Source organism: Canis lupus, chromosome 9 (assembly GCF_003254725.2).
Source record: "Canis lupus dingo isolate Sandy chromosome 9, ASM325472v2, whole genome shotgun sequence".
Classification (NCBI taxonomy): Eukaryota; Metazoa; Chordata; class Mammalia; order Carnivora; family Canidae; genus Canis; species Canis lupus.
The window spans coordinates 41,447,711-41,472,455 of NC_064251.1; the positions used below are offsets into that span (position 1 = coordinate 41,447,711).

Genomic DNA, 24,745 nt, shown 5'->3' on the forward strand with positions numbered 1-24,745 from the left:
AGAGTAGATTCTATTTTAATTATATTTTCCTGGAATATAAGTTACTATTTGTATCTAGATTATGTGAAAGGAAAGGTTCAGCCCATGTGAAAGGAAAGGTTCTTTTCTTAGGTCATGGGGATATGGCCCATTAAAAACTAAGTGATATCTTGGCATATGTAATCTCCCCACCTCCCATTTTTGACTCATAAGAAAAAAAAAAGTGAAACTAAGTCCATAAATCTTTTTAAAGATTTTATTTATTTATTCATGACACACACACACACACACACACACACACAGAGGGAGAAGCAGGCTCCATGTAGGGAGCCCGACGTGGGACTCGATCCCGGGTCTCCAGGATCAGGCCCTGGGCTGAAGGCGGCGCTAAACCGCTAAGCCACCCAGGCTGCCCATAAATTTTAAATAAATGGTAGCGATGGTAGGTGATTTAAAGTTATTCACACTTGATGGCCTGAATTTTCTCCATAAATAGGATGCAAACCCTTTGCTGAGAGAATGAAGGTAGGCTAAGGGGACTCATTCCTTCATTTCTTTTATTTTTTGATTCATCAAATATTTAACCATCCCATACAGATTCCAGACACTGTAGTGCATCCTGAAAATAAAGCAGTGAACAAGGTAAATATGGTCTGTATTCCTCTGGAGACAGACAGTAAACAAACAAGAAACTACTTGTGGTAACTATCATAGAGGAAACAAGCGTGGGATAATGGTGGACAGGGTCAGTTTAGGTGGGGAAAGATCTTGTTTTCTTCTTGGCCAGAGCACAGTCATCAGGAGTAGTTGGTGTGAGTTAAGCCAATATCTTGATGTCAGATTGGCTTAACATTGAGGCTTCCCACTGAAAAGATTTTGAGTATGTGAATGAGCAATTACATTTATATTTTATGGAGAATGTGTTGAAAGGGAGTGACACCAATGAAGATGATACCTGTGACTTCATATTCTTGCTAAACACTGTTCACTATCAAAATTCTTGCTCTGTAAGTGGAGAATTGTGCCATATTGTTGGTTTGATTTGCATTTCTTTAAACATAAGTGAAATCGAGACATTTTCTTAGAATTTATTTTGGCATAACTAGTTGTATTCATTTCCTGGAGTCGCTATAGCAAAATACCACAAACCGAGTGACACTTCTTATCTCACAGTTTTGAAGGCTAGAAGTTCCAAATCAAGGTGTCAGCAGGGCCATGCTCTGTTTGAAACCAGGAGGGGGAGACATCCTTCCTTGCCTCTTCCCAGCTTCTGGAGGTGATCTTGGCTAGTAGTTGCATCTGTCTGCCTGTGTCATCCACATGGTATCCTCCCTATTTGTTGCCGTCTTCACATGACATCTTCCTCTTCTCATTAATCCAGTCATGTTGGATTAGGGCCCACTCTAATGGCCTCATCTTGATTACAGCTGCAAAAGCCCTGTTTCTAAATTAGGTCACTTTCACGGGTACCAGGGATTAGGACTTCAACATATCTTTTTTGAGGGGGCACAGTTCAAACCATCACACTAATGATCCACAGGTTTTGTTTTTCCCAGTGCCTGGTGTGTTTTCTAACACTATTGACATACAGTATTGGTGTATTGGTTTGCTGTCTTGAACTGTCACCATTATCATACCAAAGTCTTCAGGAGCACCTGTTGTGCGATCTCCATTATCTCTCACTTCTATACTTTTCTTCTTTCTACTTCAGCTTTGGTTTTCCCCCTTCGTTTTGCTCACTTTTCTCTAGCTTCTTGTGCCTGTGTTGAGCAGTATCCATTTTCATTCTGATGTTTGTTAGTGTACCCTTCATTCAATGGGGTTTTCTCCTCTGCCATTGTTTCCTGGAGCTCTTCCGGTTTCTCATCTCCTTTTCCAAAAAATAATTTCTCTATTTTTGAATCATGTTTTCTTTGACCTCTTGGTTCAGAGGGCTATATTTTCTTTACATTCTTAACTTTTGTGCAGAAATATTTTTCCATAATTTTTCTCCTTCATGACATACTTCTTTTTTTGTGAGTATTCTTTTTTTTTTTTTAATTTTTATTTATTTATGATAGTCACACAGAGAGAGAGAGAGAGAGAGGCAGAGACATAGGCAGAGGGAGAAGCAGGCTCCATGCACCGGGAGCCCGACGTGGGACTTGATCCCGGGTCTCCAGGATCACACCCTGGGCCAAAGGCAGGCGCCAAACCGCTGCGCCACCCAGGGATCCCTATTGTGGGTATTCTTAATCTGCCTTTTGTCTGTCAATTTCTTTGCCTGCTTTTTTCTTGTAACATCTTATCATGGGCCCCATTCTGGGTCACTTTTGGTTACTCCCATCTTTGAGTAAACATCGTTCATTCTGGGTTAGTTGTTAAAAGTGAGTGTGCAGAATGACCAGTAGATAACCAAGTTTGGGATCTGTTATTTCCAAACCCTTTCTTACCAACACTGTGTCTGAAATGGTAAGAAGTTTGCCTGAGTAGCAAGCAAATCCCATAAGTATGCTGTGAGACTTCTAGGAGGTAAGTTAGCACCACTTCTTTTCATCTATCAAGATCAGCTGCTGCAGAGCAATTGGACCTGCTTTTTCTCTTTTTTGCCTCACCACATTGAGAGTCTGCTTTCTGCAAAAATGTAATTTCTACTCATTTCGTTATTCAGTCTCATCTTGCCACTATTTATTAGTACCAAATTGGACTCATTTTGTTCCACAGCCACTGACACCCTCAAATTCTGCCATTCTTTTTTTTAAGATGTTAAAAAATTTATTTGAGAGAGAGAAAGAGAACAAGTGGGGAGCAGCAGGCAGAGGGAGAGGGAGAAGCAGCCTCCTCATTTGAGCAGGGAGCTTGATATGGGGCTTGATCCCAGGACCTCGAGATCATGACCTGAGCTGAACACAGACACTTAAACTGACTGAGCCACCCAGGTACCCCAAGACCCTGACATTTTTATCAAGAGATTGTTGATTTGGCCACTGGTGAACTGCAGCCTACTCCTGGAAAATTCTGCTCCAGTGCCTGGCGTTTGCAGAAGTACTCTTCTTTCTTAGTGTCCTCCCTCAACCATGTTGACTTCTTGTGGCATGTCACAACCGTTCTCCAAAGATAGTGTTTCAGGGTTGTGGCTGGGTTTTTGTTTCCTAGTAGGTAAAGTTTTCTGGCTTTGTTTCATTTTATTGTTCTTGTTGATTTTCAGAGGATGCAATAGGGCCAAGATAACCATACTTTGTCCTCCTTAAATGGGAGTCCCTTACATGGTATTTGAAGTTGATCCTAAACCCAACCCTAGAGAACCTGAGTATTTAGAGATCATGAGAAAAGGAGGGGCCAGCAAAGGAGACTGAGGAGGAAAACAAAGAAGGTGGCCCCACAGAAGCCATGAGAAGAGTTTGTTGGGGAAGTTGGAGTCAATGTCAGAGGCTGCTGGGATACCAGGTAAGGTGAAGATGGAAAGTCAGACGAGGGAGTTAGCAGTCTCATCAGGAGCTAGCTTTGGGCAGTAGGCTGGAGTTGCTTGAAAAGATAATGGAAGGTTAGAGAGATGCCATGTGCTGGTGAACATGTCTCCTGGGCAATACAAATATTGCAGCAACTCAGGATTTCATGTACATTAAAGAGGGAAGGAAAACAGGCCAAATCAATGTGATTAAGCGGCTCTGAAAGCATGCAACCTCATGAAATAAATATTTACTCATAAATGAAGATCTATAGAATACTTAGCAGATTGTTCACAGAGAATTTCCTGCCTGGTTATAATTGATTTCATGTTAAGAAGTCAATCAAGGATGACACTGATTCTGTTAGTGGGTGAACGACCTTAGAAGCCTTGAGAGTACATCTGAAATCTCATCATCTGAAGTAGATTCCCTTTTCTCCTCTGCCCAGCTCAAAGTTAAATATATTTTTGCCCTTCATATTCAGTAAGTGTTCAGATTCTGTCCAGTTTCCTTTTGAAGGAACTCTAATTTCTCTTCTTCTCATTCCTGCTGCCATCCTCACTGAGGGCCAGCCGATCTTATTGACCTCTTTAACTAGAAAAGTCTTCCCTGGCTCCTTGTGTCCAAGTTACATCAAATGTAAACCTTCCAAGCCTGCCTTTCAAAGCCTTTCACAGCAATCGAATCTGACTTCTTCCTATTTTCCAGCTGTTACTTGACCTTCCCTAACACACACTTTTTGCTCTAGGAAGGCCAGCCTTCCTCCTGTTTTTCTAGTCTCACCACATGTTTCTGCCTTCACGTCTAAGTTCTTGTCAAGTTTGTGTTACTCTGCAATTAGCACTTTATTATCTCTAGTATCACTTTATGTGAGCACCCCCCCGCACCTCCACTCCAGGGTCATACTTCTCTGTAGGGTTGTGCCCTTGACGGATGCAAAGGAGCCGCATCCATCTTGACTTTCTGTTGTAGTTTTATATAAATTTATTTAATATATAAATTTATATATTATCTTTTATATAAAGCACGGGCAAATTGATAGAACTGTGTTTTTTTAAAAATGTTTCAGGATTCCTATCCAAAACACTGTTGTCCTCCAAAGACATTACCTTCACATCTTCTCCATTGCTACTCATTAATGTAAAAACTGTTTAGGGGGTGCCTGGCTGGCTCAGTCGAAAAAGCATACAACACTTGATCTTGGGATTGTGAGTTCAAGCCCCATACTGGGTGTGTAGAGATTACTAAAAATTAATAAACTTAAAAAAAATCTTTAGAACCTTTTTGTTTTATTCAGAAGCCAGTGAAAATACCTGACCCATTCAATAAATATCTTTAAACTTCTTAAAGAAATTAAGGTTTTGTTTTTGTTTCCTTTTTTTTAAAAGAGAGAATGTGAGCGATGGGCAAGGGAAAAACAGAGGAAGAGAGAGAATCATAAGTGGGCTCCACACCCAGCATGAGCCTTGACCTCAGGACTTGATCTCACAACCCTGAGGTCATGACCTGAGGTGAAACCAAGAGTTGGATGCTCAACTGACTGAGCCACCCAGCCACCCCAAGAAATTGACTTTTAAAAATCAATCCCTTTTAAGCTACTTTAAGTATTTTGGAAGTTCTAAAGAAAAAAAATCTGAACAGAGACAAAATATCAGTGTTGGAGATGGCATATCAAGAATGGCTTCCTGGAAGAGCTGATGCTTATTATTAGGCTTTTGAAAAGCATGAGAATCTGCTGAGCAGATGGGGAAAGAGAGACTGGGTGGGGAGAGAGTATTCTAGGCAGAACAAACTCTATGGGCAAACCATGAACTGTACCAAACTTTGGGTATTCTAAGTAGCTCATTAATGTAACAGCAGGAGTGACTGAGACTGAGAGAGAGGATAGGGAGGGGTTGATGGGTCCATGTGTAGTTAGGAGAGTCAAGTGAACGGAGATGTGGAGGCCAGAGCACAAAAGGCCTCATGTGCTTTGCTCTAGACTTTGCATATATTACTGTTTAGATTCCTCATTGAAAGAGATGTGTTGTGTTCATCTTTGTCAGCACAGTACATGCCTCTATTAATCTTACCTATCATATGGTTACTATTTATTTGCACTGTTTCCCTGCTCTTTATTTAGTTTTTAATTCCCAGAGTCAGGCCCAGTGTCTGGCACATAGTAGATATTGAATAAGTATTTGAAGAATGCATTATAAAAGTTTGTCATAAAAGCTTTACATACAGAAGGCACAGAAATGCCTTCCTTGGTCTCTTGTAAGACCTCTTGTAAGAGGTGGCATCACCCTATTTGTCGTTGAGGATGATTACAGTAGTTCCCTGTGGAGGCATACCAAGCAGGTGACTATATTACCTTAGTGTTAACTTACCCTGAGCCTGTCCAAAGCAAACTGGAATCTTGGGTTGTTGTTAAAGTGTATACTAGCACCATCTAGCGGTGATTTTAAGCCTTAACCAAATTGAAAGTTTGGTCAGTGATCACCAAATTTAGTTTCAAGTAAGTTTCTAACATTTTGTAAATTACTGAAGCATTGCATCTAATACTATATTTTGTTGACCCTCTACCATTATCTTCACATTAATAGTTATGCATTCGTTGGTTTTATCACATATTTTAATTGTGTTTTATAAACATGATGCCTAGAAGTTTTGATAAGCAAAATATTCTATACAAAATAAAATGGGATTTCATAAGTAGGCAGACCTGGAGTCTTAGAGCAGCATTCTAACCTCAGAGGCTATTTTGCTATGTCTTAGTTCATAGAGTTCCTGTCTCATGAGGTGATTTCTTTTTCCTAATGTCCTTCTTTCTTTCTTTCTTTGTTTTTCCTGTTTGGACTGTGTTTCTAAAACTAAAGAATCACGTCCCTTTAATTCTTATCCTTGAAGACAGCTATTGAGCATGTCCTGCAAATATGCAGTTTATGCCAGAAAGGCTTGGGTAGTGAACCTTCACTTTTTATTATTTTTGTGGGTGTCTGGACATGAGTTATGTGGACATTTTGCTTGTGATTTGTCGTTCATTGATTAACGGCTGAGGCAGGGAATCAGATTATGATCATTGGATTTATTCCTCTTGTGTAGGGATTGCTGTGATTTAAGTAGCAATGTTGTTATAAAATAAAAGCATTCATTAAAAATATTTTTTACACAGAGCATAAAATTAATCCGCCCCCTTTTAAGTACTTAATGCCAAAGGGAGAGAGGAGGTATAATTATCTCCATTTTACAGATGAAGAATCTAAAACACATGGAGGTGAAGTAGCTTTCACAAGGTCTCACAGCTATCATATTTGCAATATGAGCATTTTGACCCAGATGTGGAGGTCTCTAGAGTCCATGATTTTAACCACCATATTAACTTTGTGTCCAACAATTAGGAATGATTCATTAGAAAACCACTGTAGAAAATGCACAGAAAACCTTAAAGTGATTGTTAATAGTTTTTATTTAAATGAACACTACTTAATAAAAATTTTGGCTTTAATTTATTATTGACATTATGGGCATCCATTTATTTCCAGCCCTATTACAGCCAACAGCCTTCATTCTGTTGTGAAGGTTTTACGTTCTTGCCTTGTACTCCCAAAGAATGAGTTCTTTCGCTGCTGCACTGGTTTTATGTAAGGGTGCTTAGAGGCACGGTCCCTGTCTGTGGATGAGCATTTTGCTCGTCTCAGCACTCCCTTCATTCTTGGATGTGAACTCTCTGTCTACTTGTGCCTCTAGGCAGGTGGAATGTGTTGGCAACACTCATGTAGAAACATCCATTTGGGTGTTAGCCTGATCCAGGGATGCTTATATGTGTGACTTAATGTATAAATAGTCTATATGGGTTTTCTAAGTTTTACATTTAAATTTTTTCTTTGTAAATATAGACACATAATTTTGTGCAGTTGCAGTCATATCATATATGCTTGGTTTTTTTTTTTTAATTCTTTTTTTCTTTGTTCCTGTGGCTTCCTTCCATCCACCCACATGGTCTTCCTCCTCATCACCCTGCTGCATGCATAAAAGGGTACATAAAACATAACAAGAAGCCTTCCATATTTTTCCGTGCTTGTCTAATCATTTATCAGATATATCTATGCACAGTTATACATACAGATCATGTATGGGGCAGCATTCTAGTGTTTTATAGTAAAAAGGTGCAATCATATTTTAAGTACTTTTAAAAATACACATACCTCTAAACCAGCTATCACACAGAAATAAAAGCACTGATCTGTAAGACTATGTGCCAGCAGTATTTTCTACAGTATTATTCATAATAGCAGGAAGGAAGGGGGATGATTGAATAAAGAATGATCATCTACACCATGAAGTTTTAAAATAATGAATTTGATGTGTAACAGAAATATCTCCTCTACCATTCTCTCTATAACAAATTTTAGTGTTGTTACTCCTTTACTGACATTTTAGTGTGGTTTCAAGAAGAAGAAAAAAAGAAATGTATTTAGACAGTCTTCCTTAAAATTATAGATCTGGCTAAGTAGATCTTTAACTTTGTTTTAACTTTGATTTCTTTCCTTACCAGGGCTCTTAGTGTAGAGCCCCTTCTTATCCTTTTGTATTTGGAGATAGGGAATATGCAGCCTCCCTCAAAATAAGTTCTTCTTTCCTGGCTTTTAACTCCCTGGTCATTTCTACCAGCAGCATCTGAAGGGGTACAGCCTTAAGCATTGTCTCTATAATTAAATTCATAATTAATGAAATGTCAGTTCAGAAACTGTTCCTGAGACACTTGGATCTTCTTGGAAATGAGACTCTTTGGAAAGACAGCATTTCTATATAACCACAGCTACTCTTCTGTTTCTTTCACTTTTATACAGATTTGAAAAAGGGCGCATCTACACATTCATTGGAGAAGTCGTTGTTTCTGTGAATCCTTATAAGGCATTGAACATCTATGGGAGAGACACAATTGAGCAATATAAAGGACGCGAGCTGTATGAGAGACCTCCTCACCTTTTTGCAATTGCTGATGCTGCTTACAAAGCTATGAAGAGGCGCTCAAAAGATACTTGTATTGTGATATCAGGTATTCAGAATGGATCCCCTGTACTTTCCAGGTCAAATGCATTTAACTAGTTATTAGGTACTCAAGATCCAAACTGTTGAATATATATTTTTTGAAGTGAGAAACATAAGCAATTTCATAGAAGAAAAAAATTGCAATAAAGACCAAATAATTTCTTGTATATATATATATTTTATTTATTTATTCATGAGAAACAGAGAGAGAGAAGCAGAAACACAGGCAGAAGGAGAAGCCGTCTCCATGCAGGGAGCCCGACACAGAACTCAATCCTGGGTCCGGGGTCAGGCCCTGGGCTGAAGGCAGTGCTAAACCGCTGAGCCACCCGGGGCTGCCCCCAACCAAATCATTTCTGATCAATGTGTCATCTCAGTTCATTGACAAATCCATGTTACTTGTGAATGGACTTCTGGTCATGAAAGATTCTTCCCATCTCAATACATAAAAGTACTGGATAAAATGTAACAGATTATTTTAAATAATTGCAGAATGAAACCAAGAAAATGAAATCCTGAGATATGAAGAATGAAAAATGAACTCAAAGTCAGATAGGTGAATGGGAGTTAGTGTCATGGGACATATAGGCACAGGGACGAAATGGGTTGTCAGAGCTGGAGGCTCGAGCTTCAAAGCCTAAAGAGCAGGGGGAGACAGGTGATATAGACCCTATGTGCCGAAGAGCTGGAATTGACCTCTCTAAGGAAAGCGGAGCTCTTCCAGGAATCTCATGTAGTGAATTGAGGATGGGGAAAATATCTGCCTGCTGACCCAGGATGGCTCTCCCAAACTGTGGGAGTTTATGTGGTGCTAATAATATCTCACTGTCAAAAAAAAAAAAAAGAAAAAAAAAAATCTCACCGTCTACATTAGGGGCTTTATATTTGTAAAACTGCTTTTATGATCTCTATTCCACTTTGGTTATCAAAACAATTCTGAGTGGTAAGACAGTTGTATTTCTCCTTTATAGATGATAATATTAACAATCAGAGGAGTTAAATAACTTCGTATTGGAGAATTATATCCTAGGACTACATTATATTAAATTATGAAAGCGATATTACCTAATTATAAAAGGGAGGGGGTAAACAATCCTTTAAGGATATAAAGTAAGAGCAAAAAAATCCCTTCCTTTGAATACCTTGTTACCCCCAAAACTCCAGCAGTAACAGCTGTGAATTTAGTGTTTATCCTTTTTATAAATTTTTTCTGGGTATAATACATATACATGCATATTAAATTATATTATAAACATGTAACTATATTACAGAATTATATTATAACTGCTATTATGTAACTTGTTTTCCCATTTAACAATATCAAGTGGACATCTCTTCATTAGCATACCTATAGAAATGGAGGATTCTCTGACAAATGTGTGGTATTCCATTAAATATTTGAATCATTTATCAGCTTGGTCTTCTACTGCCAGGCATATTATTTTCAGAGTTCCGCTGTAACACACAGTATAGTTTGTAGAAATACTCCTTAAGTTCTGTGAAAATTATGATTATTATTTGATCACATTAGTATTTTTAGTATTTCTATAGCATAAATTTCTACAAGTGGAGTTTAGGGTCAGAAAGCATACACATTTAAAAATTTGAGTAGCTCATTCTAAACTGACCTCTTCTCTCCATCTTATACCAGTTGTCATGCTTTTTCTGTGACAGCATGTCTGGAGCTTGCTGTTTTGTTTTGTTTTCACTAAAATTATTCTGACTTTAATTTTCTGAAGGAATTATTTCATCCTCCTTAAGATTAAAAGAAATTCTGCTATAGAACATAAAGGTATATGAATTTAGTAGTGGCCACTGTTTGAGTCACTAGCTGGTTTCTTTTCTGCCATGCTTAAAAGTCACTGCCAAGTACAAAGACTTTGGTCTAAGGAATTCATTTACCCCATTTTATCCCTTGATTTTTTTTTTTTTACTAAATCTTAACTTGTAATCTGTTTATTTTACTTCTATAATAGTTTTATTTTTTCCTCAACATTTTCAGATCTGTTAGAATCTATACTGTACCAAAACAGGAGGAAATAACTCAAAAAAACAATGAAATATAAAGAATTTTAAGTAAATAACATCAGAATTTGTAATTATTCTATTAAAAATTAGCTTACTATTAGTTTAAGTTACAGTGTTAAGCCTTGAACAATTTTTCCCATAGGGGAGAGTGGAGCTGGTAAAACTGAAGCCAGTAAGTACATCATGCAGTACATTGCAGCCATCACCAACCCCAGTCAGAGAGCAGAGGTGGAAAGGTAAGGGCAGTATAACCATGGGGAGACTTTATGATCAGAGCTTTGTTTTCTATACTTGACTGGGCCTTAACTCGGATATGTATTAAGCATTTGTTGATGATTAAATATTGCCTGTGTACTTTTATCTGTATCACCACATCTATTTCCCTGTTTGTTTTTTTGTAGGTAAGTTATACTGTTGTAAGCTTTACCTAAGTAGGAAACAAAGTCATGCTGAAACATGAAAGTTTTCCTGTTCCACCTTGTAACTGCTGCTTTCAGTGTTGCACATGCTTAGCTAAGATATTACAGTTGACTCGAGTAGATGTCATTGTTCAAGTTCTCACAGCATCCTTGCTCTTTGTCTGTCACACCTTTGTCTTTTTTGCGCTGTCTTCTGAGGAGTCCTGGAGGGAAAGGGGGCTCTGGGCAGAGCCCCCATGCCTTACCTGCATTGCACTGTTATAACCAGAACCCCGGATGTTAAAAGCTCTAAGAATGATTCATTTTCCTTTTTAAGTTTCACACCATGCCATGTTGCTGCTCAGTGTAAGATAAGGAAGAGGGCTACTGGGCACTGTCTGCAGGATCCAGCTTTTAGCACAGAGTGGCACATAGTATTTTCTTAATTTGTAAGGAATGAATGGATGAATTGTTCTGGGTTTTTTTTGTTTTTGTTTTTGTTTTTGTTTTTTTTGTTTTTTTTAAAGAAAGTGATAAAGTAACATGACTTAACGTTCTTACATGGTGTGTACTTTTTGAGGGAAAAAAGGTTTCCAGAGTTGCTAGTGTAAAGCTCAATATTTGTTTCCTGAAGAATCACCCTCCACACACACAGCCTTCAGTTTATGAATAGAAAAAGTATGCTGGATTTGTATGAAAGAAGACTGTGTAGGCTAGGCTTACCCTAACTCAGCTTTCCTTATTTCTGCATAATTGGGCTGGTGGTCAAAGAGACATTTTTCTTGACTGTGACACATCCCCACTTCTGATTCTGACTTTGCAATCTCACATGACAAGGAAAAGAATATGAGTAAGTTACTAGTTTCCATAGAAGCACAGGAGAATAACCAGCTGAGAACTAACTACATTTTATTTCTAAACCCAGTTGGGTATAGTAGAGTAAGTGCTGTGTACATTGACTAGTGTTTCACAAGCATATCTTACTATATATAGTCTTAAAGATAGTTGCCTTTGTTTACCATAATCATGTAATCCCCTCTCCCCACATTTTAAAAGTATACTTTCATGTGGGAGGAGATAAGGTGGTGGGGTCACTTATAGTAGTAGTGGATCTGCTACACTAGCTTATTTCAGTGGCCAAAGTTACTTCTGCAGATATGCCCATACAAGAGAAGTTTTGTCAGGGAAATAAAAACAAAGACTTAAAGACAGCATGAAGTTAAAAAGTATCCATTGGGAGAGACTGCTCTATAGAAAGTTAGTAGCATTCATTAGATAAGGAATGAATTAAATAACTGGTAGAGAGGAGACTTCCTACAGCTTCAAACAAAATGAGCAATTTCTAAACCAATAAAGACCGTCTTTGTGATGTATAACTGAGTTCAATAAATTTCAGTATTTTAGGCTTTGTAAACAAGTACTTTTAAAAATTGTATTATTCTCTGTCAGCTTTTCTTTCTCTTCAGAACATATCTTTTTAAGATTTTTCTTTATGTAAATAAAACATGTTCACTTAAAAACTAAAGATTACAGCATTTTGTCCAAGGTCAGGTTACCCAGCATCCCATTCTACAGACTTCTATCCTGTCAACCTAAATCCCTATAGTGAAATGTACTAGCTCTTCCACATTTTTAAGCATTTACTAACATATGTGCCCGCACACATACACTCACATGTACACATGCACAGACATACAAAGATCATGCAACACATATTATTTTGCAGCTTAATTTCTTATTCACTAATATATTCTGGACCTCTTTCTCTGTCAATACATCCTATACCAGGAAGTTTTTATCCAACCTTATTAGTGGACGTTTAGGGTTTTTTTGTTTGTTTTAATATTGCAACCAATGCTGCAGTCAGCATCTTTGTGTAAATATTTGGATTTGCTTTAACAAAATCTAGTTTTCCTAAAAGTCCCAGCCTCTAGAGCTTTTTATAATGACTTTCACTTCTCTGTGTTAAAGAGTGAAGAATATGTTGCTCAAGTCCAACTGTGTCTTGGAAGCTTTTGGAAATGCCAAAACTAACCGTAATGACAACTCGAGCAGATTTGGAAAATACATGGATATCAACTTTGATTTCAAGGGGGATCCTATTGGTGGACATATCAATAACTACTTATTGGAGAAGGTAAAACGTGCTTAATTTCTGAGGGTAGTGTTTTCAAGTGCTGAATTTTTTTTTAAACCTAGTCATGTTTATAGAATTTTTTAAATTACTTCAAAGTAGTTTTTATTTTTGTTTTCCCTCCCTTCCTGCTCCTCAATTAGTTTTCTAAGACAAGATATTCTACTTTTGTGTTCTTACACAAGCTCTTACAGTATCAGGTTGGAAAAAGTTTGGGCTTTGTAGATAAGGATTTAGGTGTGTACGTACATGGCAGGGGTGGGAATGGTATGTGAACATGTGCCAACCTCTGAGTAAGGTTTAACCAAAAATCAATCTAGGACTAATCCGTTCTCCTCTTTTGACACACTACCATTTCCCATGTTTTGCTGTTGTCCTTAATGCATCACAGTAGAGCTAGCACATCCATCCATTCCCTGAAATGACACTCTTTTCACAGAATCTTGCCTGTACAGCTCCTTTTAATTGAGATATAATGGACATTTAACATTGTGTACATTTAAGGCATACAACATACTGATTTAATATTTCCATGTATATTTAACTAACTTGAATCTCATTTTCTTCTAGTTTCTGTTCATGCCATCCTTTATGGCAGTGAAGCATAGCATAATGTATTTTTGTTTGTTAAATTGAAGTCAGTCTGTTAAGGAAATAAGTATTTTTACCAGTGTCAGTTACAAAAGGACTGGAAATGCCAGGTATTATCAGTCTTTTTCCAAAATGTTTTATGGCTTCACTTTATGTGCAGAGTCAGTCAAAAGGATCCCTTTGAATGAACATACATTGTGAAGCCTCTCACAGCAGGCTTTTGGGAGCCATCTAAGGCAGGCACCTCCATAGACTGATCTTGCTTAACTGATTTTAGTACAGGATATAAGGCATGGCTCTTTGAAATGCCAGCAGGCCCTGGGGAAGGGAATGTTGAGAATATTCCTCCCTAAACATTCCTTCCTGTTCTCCCACTTCCAATCCTCTTCCCCCTAAAAATTCCATCTTTAGTCTCCAGGTTTAAAAAAAAAAATAGCTTCATTTCGGAAAGTTTAGGGAATTCCATTTTAAGCAGCAAAAAGAAATTTAAAATTGTGCAGAAACCCCACAGAAAAATCCCAGTTTTAGGTGGATAATCCATGCAATCTTTAGGACATTTAAATGCACTGTTGATACACAATTTCCTGATAACTTGGCTTCCACTTTGTTTTCAGGCTGCATTCTCAGATTAATGATTTAATGTGTTTTTTGTTTTTTGTTTTTTAGTCTCGAGTGATTGTGCAACAACCAGGAGAAAGAAGCTTTCATTCTTTTTATCAGGTTAGTATCTGTTGCTGTGCAGGTAATCAATCATTTGCCCAGCAGGAATTAATATTTTATGTTAGGACTCTCCCCTGTCCTGTGCCTCCCTTACCTCCATTGGCCCAGGACACTTTACACATGGGTAAAAAAGTAGCCCATGTGCTACTTCAGAGACTTGATAAGCATGATTATTATAAAGAGCTAGCAGGTGGTTAATCCACCAGATGACTGACTACCTTAGTTGAGCATTACCTACGTTTCTTTGCAATGTAGAGAACAGTTTAATATCTATGAAACTTTTGAAATGGTAAATCTGAATATGTTAAATTAATTGTGTTTTATTTTGAATTGAAGCTGTTCAATTTGAGAGACTGGAGATAGGAATACAGCTTCAGTTTATTTTGCATGTGGAGGCTTAAAGCAATTATGAATTCAAGGGAGAATTTGTCTTCTTTATCCCATCAAAGCTATGATTGCTGAGAAAGAAACTTGATGCCTATTTTGAAAATGCTTTTAGGGTGAAGGCAAAATCTTCAAGTAGCCCTTCTGTTAACAAGTCTTTATGATCAGAGAACAAGTATGATATATAATTATAATTTTTAAAGCCCAAAGTAGCATAAACTAGTGCTAAGAAATAAAGTGGGTGATCAAATCAAACAGTCTGTTTGGAATTTTTAAAAAGTATAACTGTAAATCAGTAAGATTGATTTCCATGTGGAAACCGTCTCTGCAGGTGATAGAGCAGTGATAGCATAAGCTGAACACAGTTCAACTGAATTCATTTTTTTCCTGGGTAGTGGTTTAATAAACAGTGCTCATTTGTAAATATACATATTCTGGTATATTTAGTTTAAAAGATAACTTTTGAAAATCTGATAATTACATCTTTTAAGTAAAACAAAGCATACAGTTTAATGTAGAGAATTTAAATGTAGTACCTTCCAAAGGTATGTTCTATATACAAGGGCTACTCACATTGTATTTGTTGACAATTCACCATGTTTTCATTAAGCTATTTTTCTACCAAATATAGAAGAGTTCTTTTCATTTCCAGAACCCATAAGTTCTCCCCAGTGCTTTTCCCACTTGGATGAAAGTGTTAAAATTTGTCTTTGTTCAGCCCTGCAGTCATGGTTATCCAGTGGTGCTCCTTTCCTGAGATACAGAGATTGACAGGGAAAGGCAATTTGTTTCCAGTGTGATTCAGCATATGACCATCTGCTATTACCTCTTACTTCCTTGGCAATACTGCCTTTTTCTGAACTCTGAAACAAAACTCTATCTTGTCTGGATAATGAGGTCACTAAGCAAGTGACCACCCACAATGCAGAGGCTTCTGTTTAACAAATGACCATAGTAAAAGCAAGATTACCATTGTAAGAATATTTGACGTATTTGGCTAAGTGTGTATTTTGCCAATTTATTTCTAATTAAGTATTTTTTCAGCTACTTCAAGGAGGTTCAGAGCAGATGCTACGCTCTCTACATCTCCAGAAATCCTTGTCATCCTACAACTATATCCACATAGGCGCTCAGTTAAAGGTAAGGGCTTCCTCTCCAAGATATAGAATCAGACAGAAAAATCAGAGGGGACATTAAGGTCCAGCCTGCTGCCTTTAAGCAAATGAGTGACTTTTCCTCTATTCCAGCTTTTAAATTCTCAATTTAGAATTTAGAATTCTAAATTCTCCACTACAGAGACTCCACTACATTATTGGTCAACAACTTTATTTAATAACCATTTCTGTATTCATCACAATCTGACGGGAAAGAAGTTTCTCTCTTGTGACCTTGTGTTTTCTTCAAATTTTTAATTCTGTTCCTTTTAACACTATAAAAATATTGATGTGACTAGGAAATCCACCTCAAAAGAAGATACCATATGATTTGGCCATAGGCAAGTTGGGAAAACAGAAGGATCTTTAAAAGCACCCTGATTGGAAATGAGTATCAAAGATCTCCATTCACTGTTTTTTCAAGTATTGATTTTGACATATCCTAGAAATAGTTTTGTGACCCCTGGAGAATTTCTATTCAATTTCTATTCAGAACATTTTCCATTTTTTTCCCTTCACATGCATGTGGGCGTTTTGCACTCATATATGTAGATGCTTTCCTGCTCTTTTATTTCTAATTAGTTTTCTGCTAGTCACTTTACAGCTAATCCTAATAATATAGTAGTCTGTTCATGGTAGGCTATAAAATGGTAATTACAATATTATCCTACTTTATCAGGGGAAAGGTATATAAATACATAAAATAAGATATGGAGGGAAATAGACCAAGATTTTAATTACTGATTCTGGATGGATGAGATTACAGGTACTTGTGTTCTTGTACTTTTACATATTTTTAAATTTCTTCTGTAATAAAAAAAAATGCATTGCTTTTGTAGTCGGGGAAAAAAAGGAATTTGCAAAAGGAAAGAAAGGAAAAGATCTCAGATGTGTGAGGAATTTTCTTTTTTTTATTTCTATTATTTGTCTGAAGTGAATTATACCTGCATTACTAATTAACTGTATTTTTATTGTTGTGCATGGAAATAAGTGATATTTAGGCTTTTCAATTAATTTTCCATTGTTTGACATTCAAATTGCATGGTTTCTTTGTTTCATTTTGTTTTGTTTTGCTTTTACAATCATCTCAGAGCAGGATGTTTGGGTGAAAATTAATTTGAAAACAAGACAATAGAGAGCAACATTCAAGCTTTCTGGGAGTAGGCCAGTGGCACCCAGAGATGTGTAGAAGGGATTGTAAAACCAGCAGTTGAAAAGCTAGGACGAGAAATGTTCCTCTTTAATCAAATTGTCTTACTGCCCAAATTACTTTTGGTCCAATCATATGCCCCCACAGAAAGCAAGTATTAAATTAATATTTAGCCTTTGCTCAAAGCTAAATGTAGCTTGAGTTCTCTTTCATCCAGTTCCTATTTCTTTCTCCTTGCCTCCTTTTTTTTCCTAACAAAAATGAAGACATAATCTGTGATCATAGTCAAAACCTAAAATAAAGATGTACCAGAAGGAAACAAAAATATACTAAAGCTTACCATCCAGAGATAATTATTGATAATGGCATACATATATGTATATATGAATATGTATATATATATCGTTTTTTCTTAAGATTTTATTTTTAAGTAATCTCTATACCCAGTGTGGGGCTCAAACTCACGAACCTGAGATCAAGAGCCCTGTGCTTCTCCAGTTGAGCCAGCCAGGTGCCCCTATATATATTTATGTTTATAAGTGGAATCGTGCAATAAACTCTGATTAAATAAATTTGCTTTAAGTAAATGAGAATATAATTATTAATATCTTCCCATTAACAAATATGTTAATAGGATAGATTTTAATAACCATAAAGTATTAACTCTGTATCACAATTTTACTTAACTACCGTAAAAATATAGGAACAAGGTACAATTAGTATACTTTGGGTTGAAGGGAAGATAGAACTAAACTCTGGGACAGCTCCAAAGTTGGTAAATTTAAATTTAATGCTGTCACAATGTTGGTAGAGACCCAAATGTTGTCTGTTTCTCCAACTTAAGATGCTCCCATCCTCACTGGATTTCACTTGTGTGCTTGGGCTGATTTTCCTCATGGTCCCAAAGTGGCAGTAGCAGTTCCAGGAGTCATAGGCAGAGGGAATGTTCTTGGCTTATGTCCCTTTTCAGCTAGGGAAACCTCATGTCTTCTTGACCAGAATAGCATCCCGTGCCCATGGCTGATCAGTCACTTGGTGAGAGGAATAAGATCACCATGATAAGTCTATACCCATGAAGCTTTATGTCCCAAGACTGTGGGAGGCCAGTCCTGAAGGAGCTGGAGAGGGGTGAACAAATCAAGGTTCTAGCAGCCAACAGTACCCCACAGGAGGACGGTTAGACTTTGTCTAGTTTCTATGCAATTTCGGCACAGTTATAGCTTATTATAATAGTTCTATCCGATACTTGTCTAGTGCTTTTCATGCACTGGGAACTAGGGAAGTGCTTTACATAATTCTCATTCAATTCTCACAACAACCCTGTATTATTAATATGCCCATTTTATCCATGAGGAAACCGAGACTCCATGCGGTGTTAAGTATTTTGTCCAAGGTCAAAGAACCAGGTCGGTGGAGGATCTGGCCTTACCATGTCCTGGATACTGGAGGCATGTACTCATCTGGCACAGAGAACCCCTTCCCACGCCCCTCCTCAAAAGATAAATATCAGGCCAGATCCTCTGTGCGCCTCCCCCCCCCACCACCGAGGGAAAATTCACAGAAGTAAAGATCAGTCAGGCCCTCTGGAACTGCTGCTTTGGGAAAACTTTTTTGAGATAGGCCATTACCATTGCTTCACTGTGAATTTCTCTTGACACGTTTATATTTCCAACCTGATGACTATAGCTCCTCAAGGCTGGCAATTTATCTTTGAACCCCTGTCTTATTCCAGTTGGGCTGCTACAACAATAATACCGTAAATCGAGTGGCTTATATACAGTAAATGTTTATTTTCCACTGTTCTAGAGGCTGGGGAATCAGAGATTAAGGCATTTACAGATTTGGTAGGGACCTGCTTCCTGGTTTATAGATGGAGCCTTCTCTGTGTCCTTACAAGGCAGAAGGGATGAGGAATCTCTAGGGTCTCTTACAAGGGCACTAATCCCATTTATTGAGGCCTACACCCTAATGACCTGATAACCTCCCAAAGGCCCTGCCTCCTAATGCCATCACTTTGGGAGGAGGTGGGTTATCAGGATTTCAACATATGAATTTTGCGGGGGATACAAACTTTCAATCTATAGCAACCCTCTCAAACCAGTTAGAAGATCTGGTACACTGAATATTTGTGAATAAGTGGTTGTGGTCCCAAAATATCTAATAGCTTGCTGAAAGATTGAGGCAACCTACTTTGCTTTGGGCGGCCTGCTTTCCTCACCTGTGAAGTAAAAAGCCTGACTATCCAAGAGAGGGAGTATTATTCCCAGACTCTATTAGACTATTTGTGGAACAAAAAAGCCACAAGCAACATAGGCGTGTGTTGTGGAGTCTTCCATGATTGGTATTTCCATTTGTGATTCCACATCCCATGTTTTCTTCATTCATCACAGAGTGGTAGTTAGTGTTTGTGAGGCAGCTCAGGACTTGCTCCCTCACAGAAGGTTCCAGAAAAGTATGTCATGCCTATTTTGTGTGATGGTGGCTCTCACCCACAAGTGGACATTTTGTGTGCTGAGTGATGTTTCTATCCCTGAAATAGTTTTGATTTTCTCTGGGTACTCAGTGATTTACTACCAAAGCATCAAGACCCTGACTAAACTTGAATGTAGTCTCATAATTTTAAGGTTTTAATGCTCACATGAAATGTTCGTGACTTAAGTTTTCCATTTTCATTCCCAGTCTTCTATCAATGATGCTGCAGAATTCAAAGTAGTAGCTGATGCCATGAAAGTAATTGGCTTCAAACCTGAGGAGACTCAAACAGTGTATAAGATTCTGGCAGCTATTCTTCACTTGGTGAGTAGGGACACCTTTCAGAATATATTGCTTCCCTGTGGTGACAGGATGCTCTTTCAGAAGATTTTGCGTTTTCCCTGTAGATTTAAAAACTAATTTATATAAGGAAAATTTCTCTTACATTTTGAAGCAATTACTATACCTGTGGTTCTCTCCGTCATTTTAGAATGTTATGAGAGATTTTCGAAGCCACTATAGGTTTTGAAACTTACCTTTGGTTAATTGTCTTACTGGTGTGTCAGATTTTGAACTGTTTAAACCTGAGGGTAAAAGAATTCAGTAATGATATGACTACCAATAGTATAAGCTAAAATCTTTTGAACTGAATAAATTTCCAATAGCACTTGAAACATAGAATCATAAATTATCAGAACTAGAATTTTGATCATTTCATTTTTCAGGTTGGGAAATGATCCCTAAAGGGGTGGCACGATTGGCTTGAAGGCAGAACCAGTTCATGGTGGCCAACACAGTCGACCAAGGTTGGCGAATCATGGTCCAATCATGTTCTGCTATACCACAGCAAACTCAGACAAGTGAAGGGCCATGTGTCAGATTTCTGTTATTCCTTTTTCTATAATTATAGATGTTGAAAATATAATGAACATGTAACCTTAGAAAAAGTGAATGACAACATGAATTTAAATCTGGAATAAAAATAACCTTTCACTTTAATGTGGCAAGATTTAACTCTTAATGAAAATAAAGTACAACAATATCCTTCAGAATCCAAACAGGAATTTTATTTTTAAGTTGACATCATGACTGTAGAACTTACCTGGACCAGTAAACATGTAAGAAGATCAAATAAAATGTACTAAAGAAGAGTAGTAGGGCAGGGGGAAAAGAGAAGAGGATAGTGATGAACAAGTATATCATCAGATTCATCAACGGAGTGGTTGATGTGCTGGACAGTTGGTAGATGGTTAATAAGTATTTATTGCTTATTGAATAAGTAAAATATAGATAGACTCGGAAGCTTGGGGAAATTTAATAGATAATAAAGGTGACATTTCAAATCAGGAGGAAAAACTCAACCGTTCAGTAAATGGTGTTAGAGCGACTAACTAACCATCTGAAACAGTTAGATTCTTTGCACCACTTAGTAATATAAATCCTAAGTGAGTTAAAAGCTTTAATGTAAAGGGAAAAGCTGTGTATTAGAAGAAAATATTAAATATTTGCAAAATCTTTGGAGTGGGAATGGTCTAAGTATGACACCAAAGTAAGAAAAACCCTAAGCAAAAGATTCATAGATTTGACTACATAAAAATGTAAAACTTCTATTCATCAGAATACTGAAAATTAAGTGCAAGATGGGTGTCTGGAGAAGAGGAAAGATGGATAAAGTGCTAGGTTCTTACATATACGTAATGTATTTAGAAAAATCAGTGCTATAAACAAGGTCACTTTGAATTTTATCTGTAATTGGCAAATATATCCATGATGTAATGTTTCAGAATCTTGCTGGAAATGGCATCTTCTTTTTTTCACTTTGGTATAGGGAAATTTAAAATTCATGGTGGATGGTGACACGCCTCTCATTGAAAATGGCAAGGTTGTATCTATCATAGCAGAATTGCTCTCCACCAAAACAGACATGGTTGAGAAAGCCCTTCTCTACCGAACAGTGGCCACAGGTCGCGACATCATTGACAAGCAGCACACGGAGCAAGAAGCCAGCTATGGCAGGGATGCCTTTGCTAAGGTGAGATTTTTAACTGATGTCTCGGCCTGGTGATGCAGTTATAGTGCACTTCTGTGAGGATGTACCCAGATGTTCCAAGAAAGTGGGTTCAGGCTTTTAGAGACCATAATGATGCTTTTGGACCAGTGCAGTCTCAATAAAATGCCCTGACTGTGAACATCACTCTCAGGAAATGTTCTGAGGTAACTGAATCCTACTGACTGGGAGGCTCGTGATGCCTGCCCAGGCCCTCTCATTGCCCTCTGTGTTGCTTTGCTCACCGGTGTTTGATGAAGATCGCCTCAGGTCACCTGATGGAGTTCTCATCCCTTGGGTTTCACGTCTATGTGGTGGTGGTGCCATGATTTATTAACCATCCTCCTCTTAAATCATTCACTTTGTTTCCTTTTTCTGCCACGACAAATAATGCTGCCATATCTGTGTGCATGTGTCCCTATACACTAGCGCTTTTGTTCCCAGTGGACAGACTCCCAGGAATGAGCTTACACACTGATTTTAAACTTTACATTTACTGACTTTATGGATGTACACTAATACTTTACTTTCATTTTCATTGCTAGTATATTTGAGCATCTTTCTGGATTTTTGTAAGGTATTTAAATCCATTCTCAGAATCTCCTGGTGTGTCCTTTTTACATCTTCTTCAGGGCTACTATTGTTTTTTGCCCATTTTGAAGAGCCCGTAACTTTAACCCTTTGTCTATATTATCTGCATAGCAAATGTTTTATGTTACCAAGCTCACATTTCCTTGTTTTTCTTTTTTCCTGGTTGATTAGATTGCCACATATTCCATTCTTAACTCTTATGAGTTGCAGGCTTGGTTTCTAGTCTCGAGAGGAATTTGGGTTTACTTGGTTTCTAGTCTCGAGAGGAATTTGGGTTTATCCAAGTGCAACAGAGTGTGGAGGACTCTAAGCAGAGGCAATGACAAGCAAGCCTGCATTTGTAAAGAAATCGCTCTGGCTTCAGTATGGAGAATCTTCTGTGGGTGGGGATGGAAGCAGGGAGACCATTACAGGGATGTGTCAGTATACAGGAGAGAGATGATGGCAGGTAGCACAGATATGGGGAAAAGAGGATGATTTGAGATGGGCTGTATTCAGGATGTAAAATCCACATCCCTGTTTGGAGAACGATAAAATCAAGGCTCACTCCTAGCATGGTCTGGCTCCAGCCTACATCTCCTGCCTCATTCCACATCATGCCTCAGCCTCCTTCCTTAATTCCAGCACATTAGTGTTCTCTTGGGCCTTGCAGTGTGTCTTTATCCCTTTCTCCTTCCAGCCACAGGACCTCTGCACATGAGGTCCTATCACCTTTGCTTAGATCCTTTGCTTAGATCCTTTCTCTCCCCCGCTTGCCTCGGCAACTCTTACTCATCCTTCAGACCTCAGCCCACAAAGGCCAGTCTTCACTGGCCTCTGTGAACCCAGAACAGGTTAAATTATCCTCAGATGCTACACACCTCACCTTCAAAGAAAGAGAGAGAGAAGGTATGGGTGCGGGTGTGTGTGTGGGTGTGGTTTTCCTTCATCTTACTCCCTGTGCTCCTTGGAGACTGAGACAGTGTTTATGTTTCCTTTAGTACTGTATCTCCAATAACCCATATAGAGTAAGTACTCAGCTAATATTTGTTGAATGAATAAATTTCTACAGTTCTAGTGTCATGTTCATGGTTAGAAGTAGGGTAGGAACAGTCTTTAGAGGTGGGAAGACCAAGAGTCCTGAGAGCACACATGGTTGAGATAGCTGCCAGGCCCCTGGGATTGTCGTTAGGTCAGCTGTTAAGCACATGAGTCTGGCATTCAGAGGAGAGGTCTGTGTGGGAGCAATAGGTTCAAGAGTTGCGACAGTTTAACATTGAATGAGATGACTCGAGGTGTTAAAGAGTGAAGAGAGGAGGACCAGAGGAACTCCACCTTTTAGAGGTCAGGTAGAGGAGATCAGAGATCACTCAGAAGGAGCAGCCAGTGAAATAGGAGGAAAATTAAGGAGATGTGCTGTCACAAATCCCAGAGAGGAGAATGTTCAAGAAGAGAGTGGGAGAGCAGCCCAGGTGGCTCAGTGGTTTAGCGCCGCCTTCGGCCCAGGGCCTGATCCTGGAATCCCGGGATCGAGTCCCACGTCGGGCTCCCTGCATGGAGCCTGCTTCTCCCTCTGCCTTTGTCTCTGCCTCTCTCTCTCTCTCTCTCTCATGAATAAATAAATAAAATCTTAAAAAAAAAAAAAAAGAGAGAGAGTGGGAAACTAGGTGGAGTGACACCAAGTGTCTGAATAAGGTATCCACACAGAGGCCCAAGGAAGTGTCTACACTGAGGTGCTTGGGGTCTTTGATGAGCCATTTCAGTGGAGCAGTGGGAGGTAAGCCAAGATTGACTGGATGGAAGAGTAAAAAGGAGGCAAAGAACAGAGGCAGTGAGTGTGGATAAGTGCAGGTGGAGAGGGAGGTGGCTGGAGGGAGCTGCTAACCATGCACATGCTAAAGACGCACTATGGAGAACACTTGTATCAGGACATGAGTACATGTGAGCACGTGGTGCCTTTGTCCACATGTATCTTGCTGTAAGCATCCTTGGACATTGGATATGCATTTGATTCTCTAGGAACTTCAAACTGCAATCTTTGGCTCAGATCTTTATGTAGCACTATAAATCAATATTTGTATTTTTAGACTCCATAGAGCTTTCCTGGAAGATAGATATTAACTCATTGGTTCCCTACTTTTTAATATTTGATGAAATTCATAATAAAGTAAGCAACTTCTGTGAAGGAGTAGGCAAATTATTGATATAGCTGGGCACAGAGACATACACATATCTAGGGTATCCCTAGTATCCCAACCAATAATAAGCTTTAAAAAATCCAAACCATTTACATTAGTATTACCTACATCATGTAGTTTTCTTTAACAGATGATCTGCATTTCTAATTTTTCTGCTTAGAGTGGCAATCACTATGTTAAATGGTAAGGAGAAAGTGGATAAGAATTTAAAACTTATCACAGATCTAAACAGAAGACACAGTCTCAAATGGGGAAGAATGAACAATGTTGTTCTCCTCACAGGCAATATATGAACGCCTTTTTTGTTGGATTGTTACTCGCATCAATGATATTATCGAGGTCAAGAACTATGATACCACCATCCATGGGAAAAACACTGTTATCGGTGTCTTGGATATCTATGGCTTTGAAATCTTTGACAATAACAGGTAAACTGGATAAGAGGCTTAAAACTCTAT

At 38.2% G+C, this 24,745-nt stretch overlaps 1 protein-coding gene across 4 annotated transcripts in view; it reads left to right on the top strand.

Moving 5' to 3' along the window:
• MYO1D (myosin ID) overlaps window positions 1-24,745 on the top strand; it is a 326,601-nt gene that overhangs the window by 80,280 nt on the left and 221,576 nt on the right. For all 4 annotated transcript variants that reach the window (XM_035720987.2, XM_049114792.1, XM_049114793.1 and 1 more), the window contains exons 2-9: window positions 8,240-8,448; window positions 10,612-10,705; window positions 12,839-13,004; window positions 14,259-14,312; window positions 15,741-15,836; window positions 19,680-19,796; window positions 21,301-21,504; window positions 24,570-24,715. In XM_035720987.2, the coding sequence (XP_035576880.1) occupies window positions 8,240-8,448; window positions 10,612-10,705; window positions 12,839-13,004; window positions 14,259-14,312; window positions 15,741-15,836; window positions 19,680-19,796; window positions 21,301-21,504; window positions 24,570-24,715 (1,086 nt within the window). The remainder of the gene's footprint in view (window positions 1-8,239; window positions 8,449-10,611; window positions 10,706-12,838; window positions 13,005-14,258; window positions 14,313-15,740; window positions 15,837-19,679; window positions 19,797-21,300; window positions 21,505-24,569; window positions 24,716-24,745) is intronic.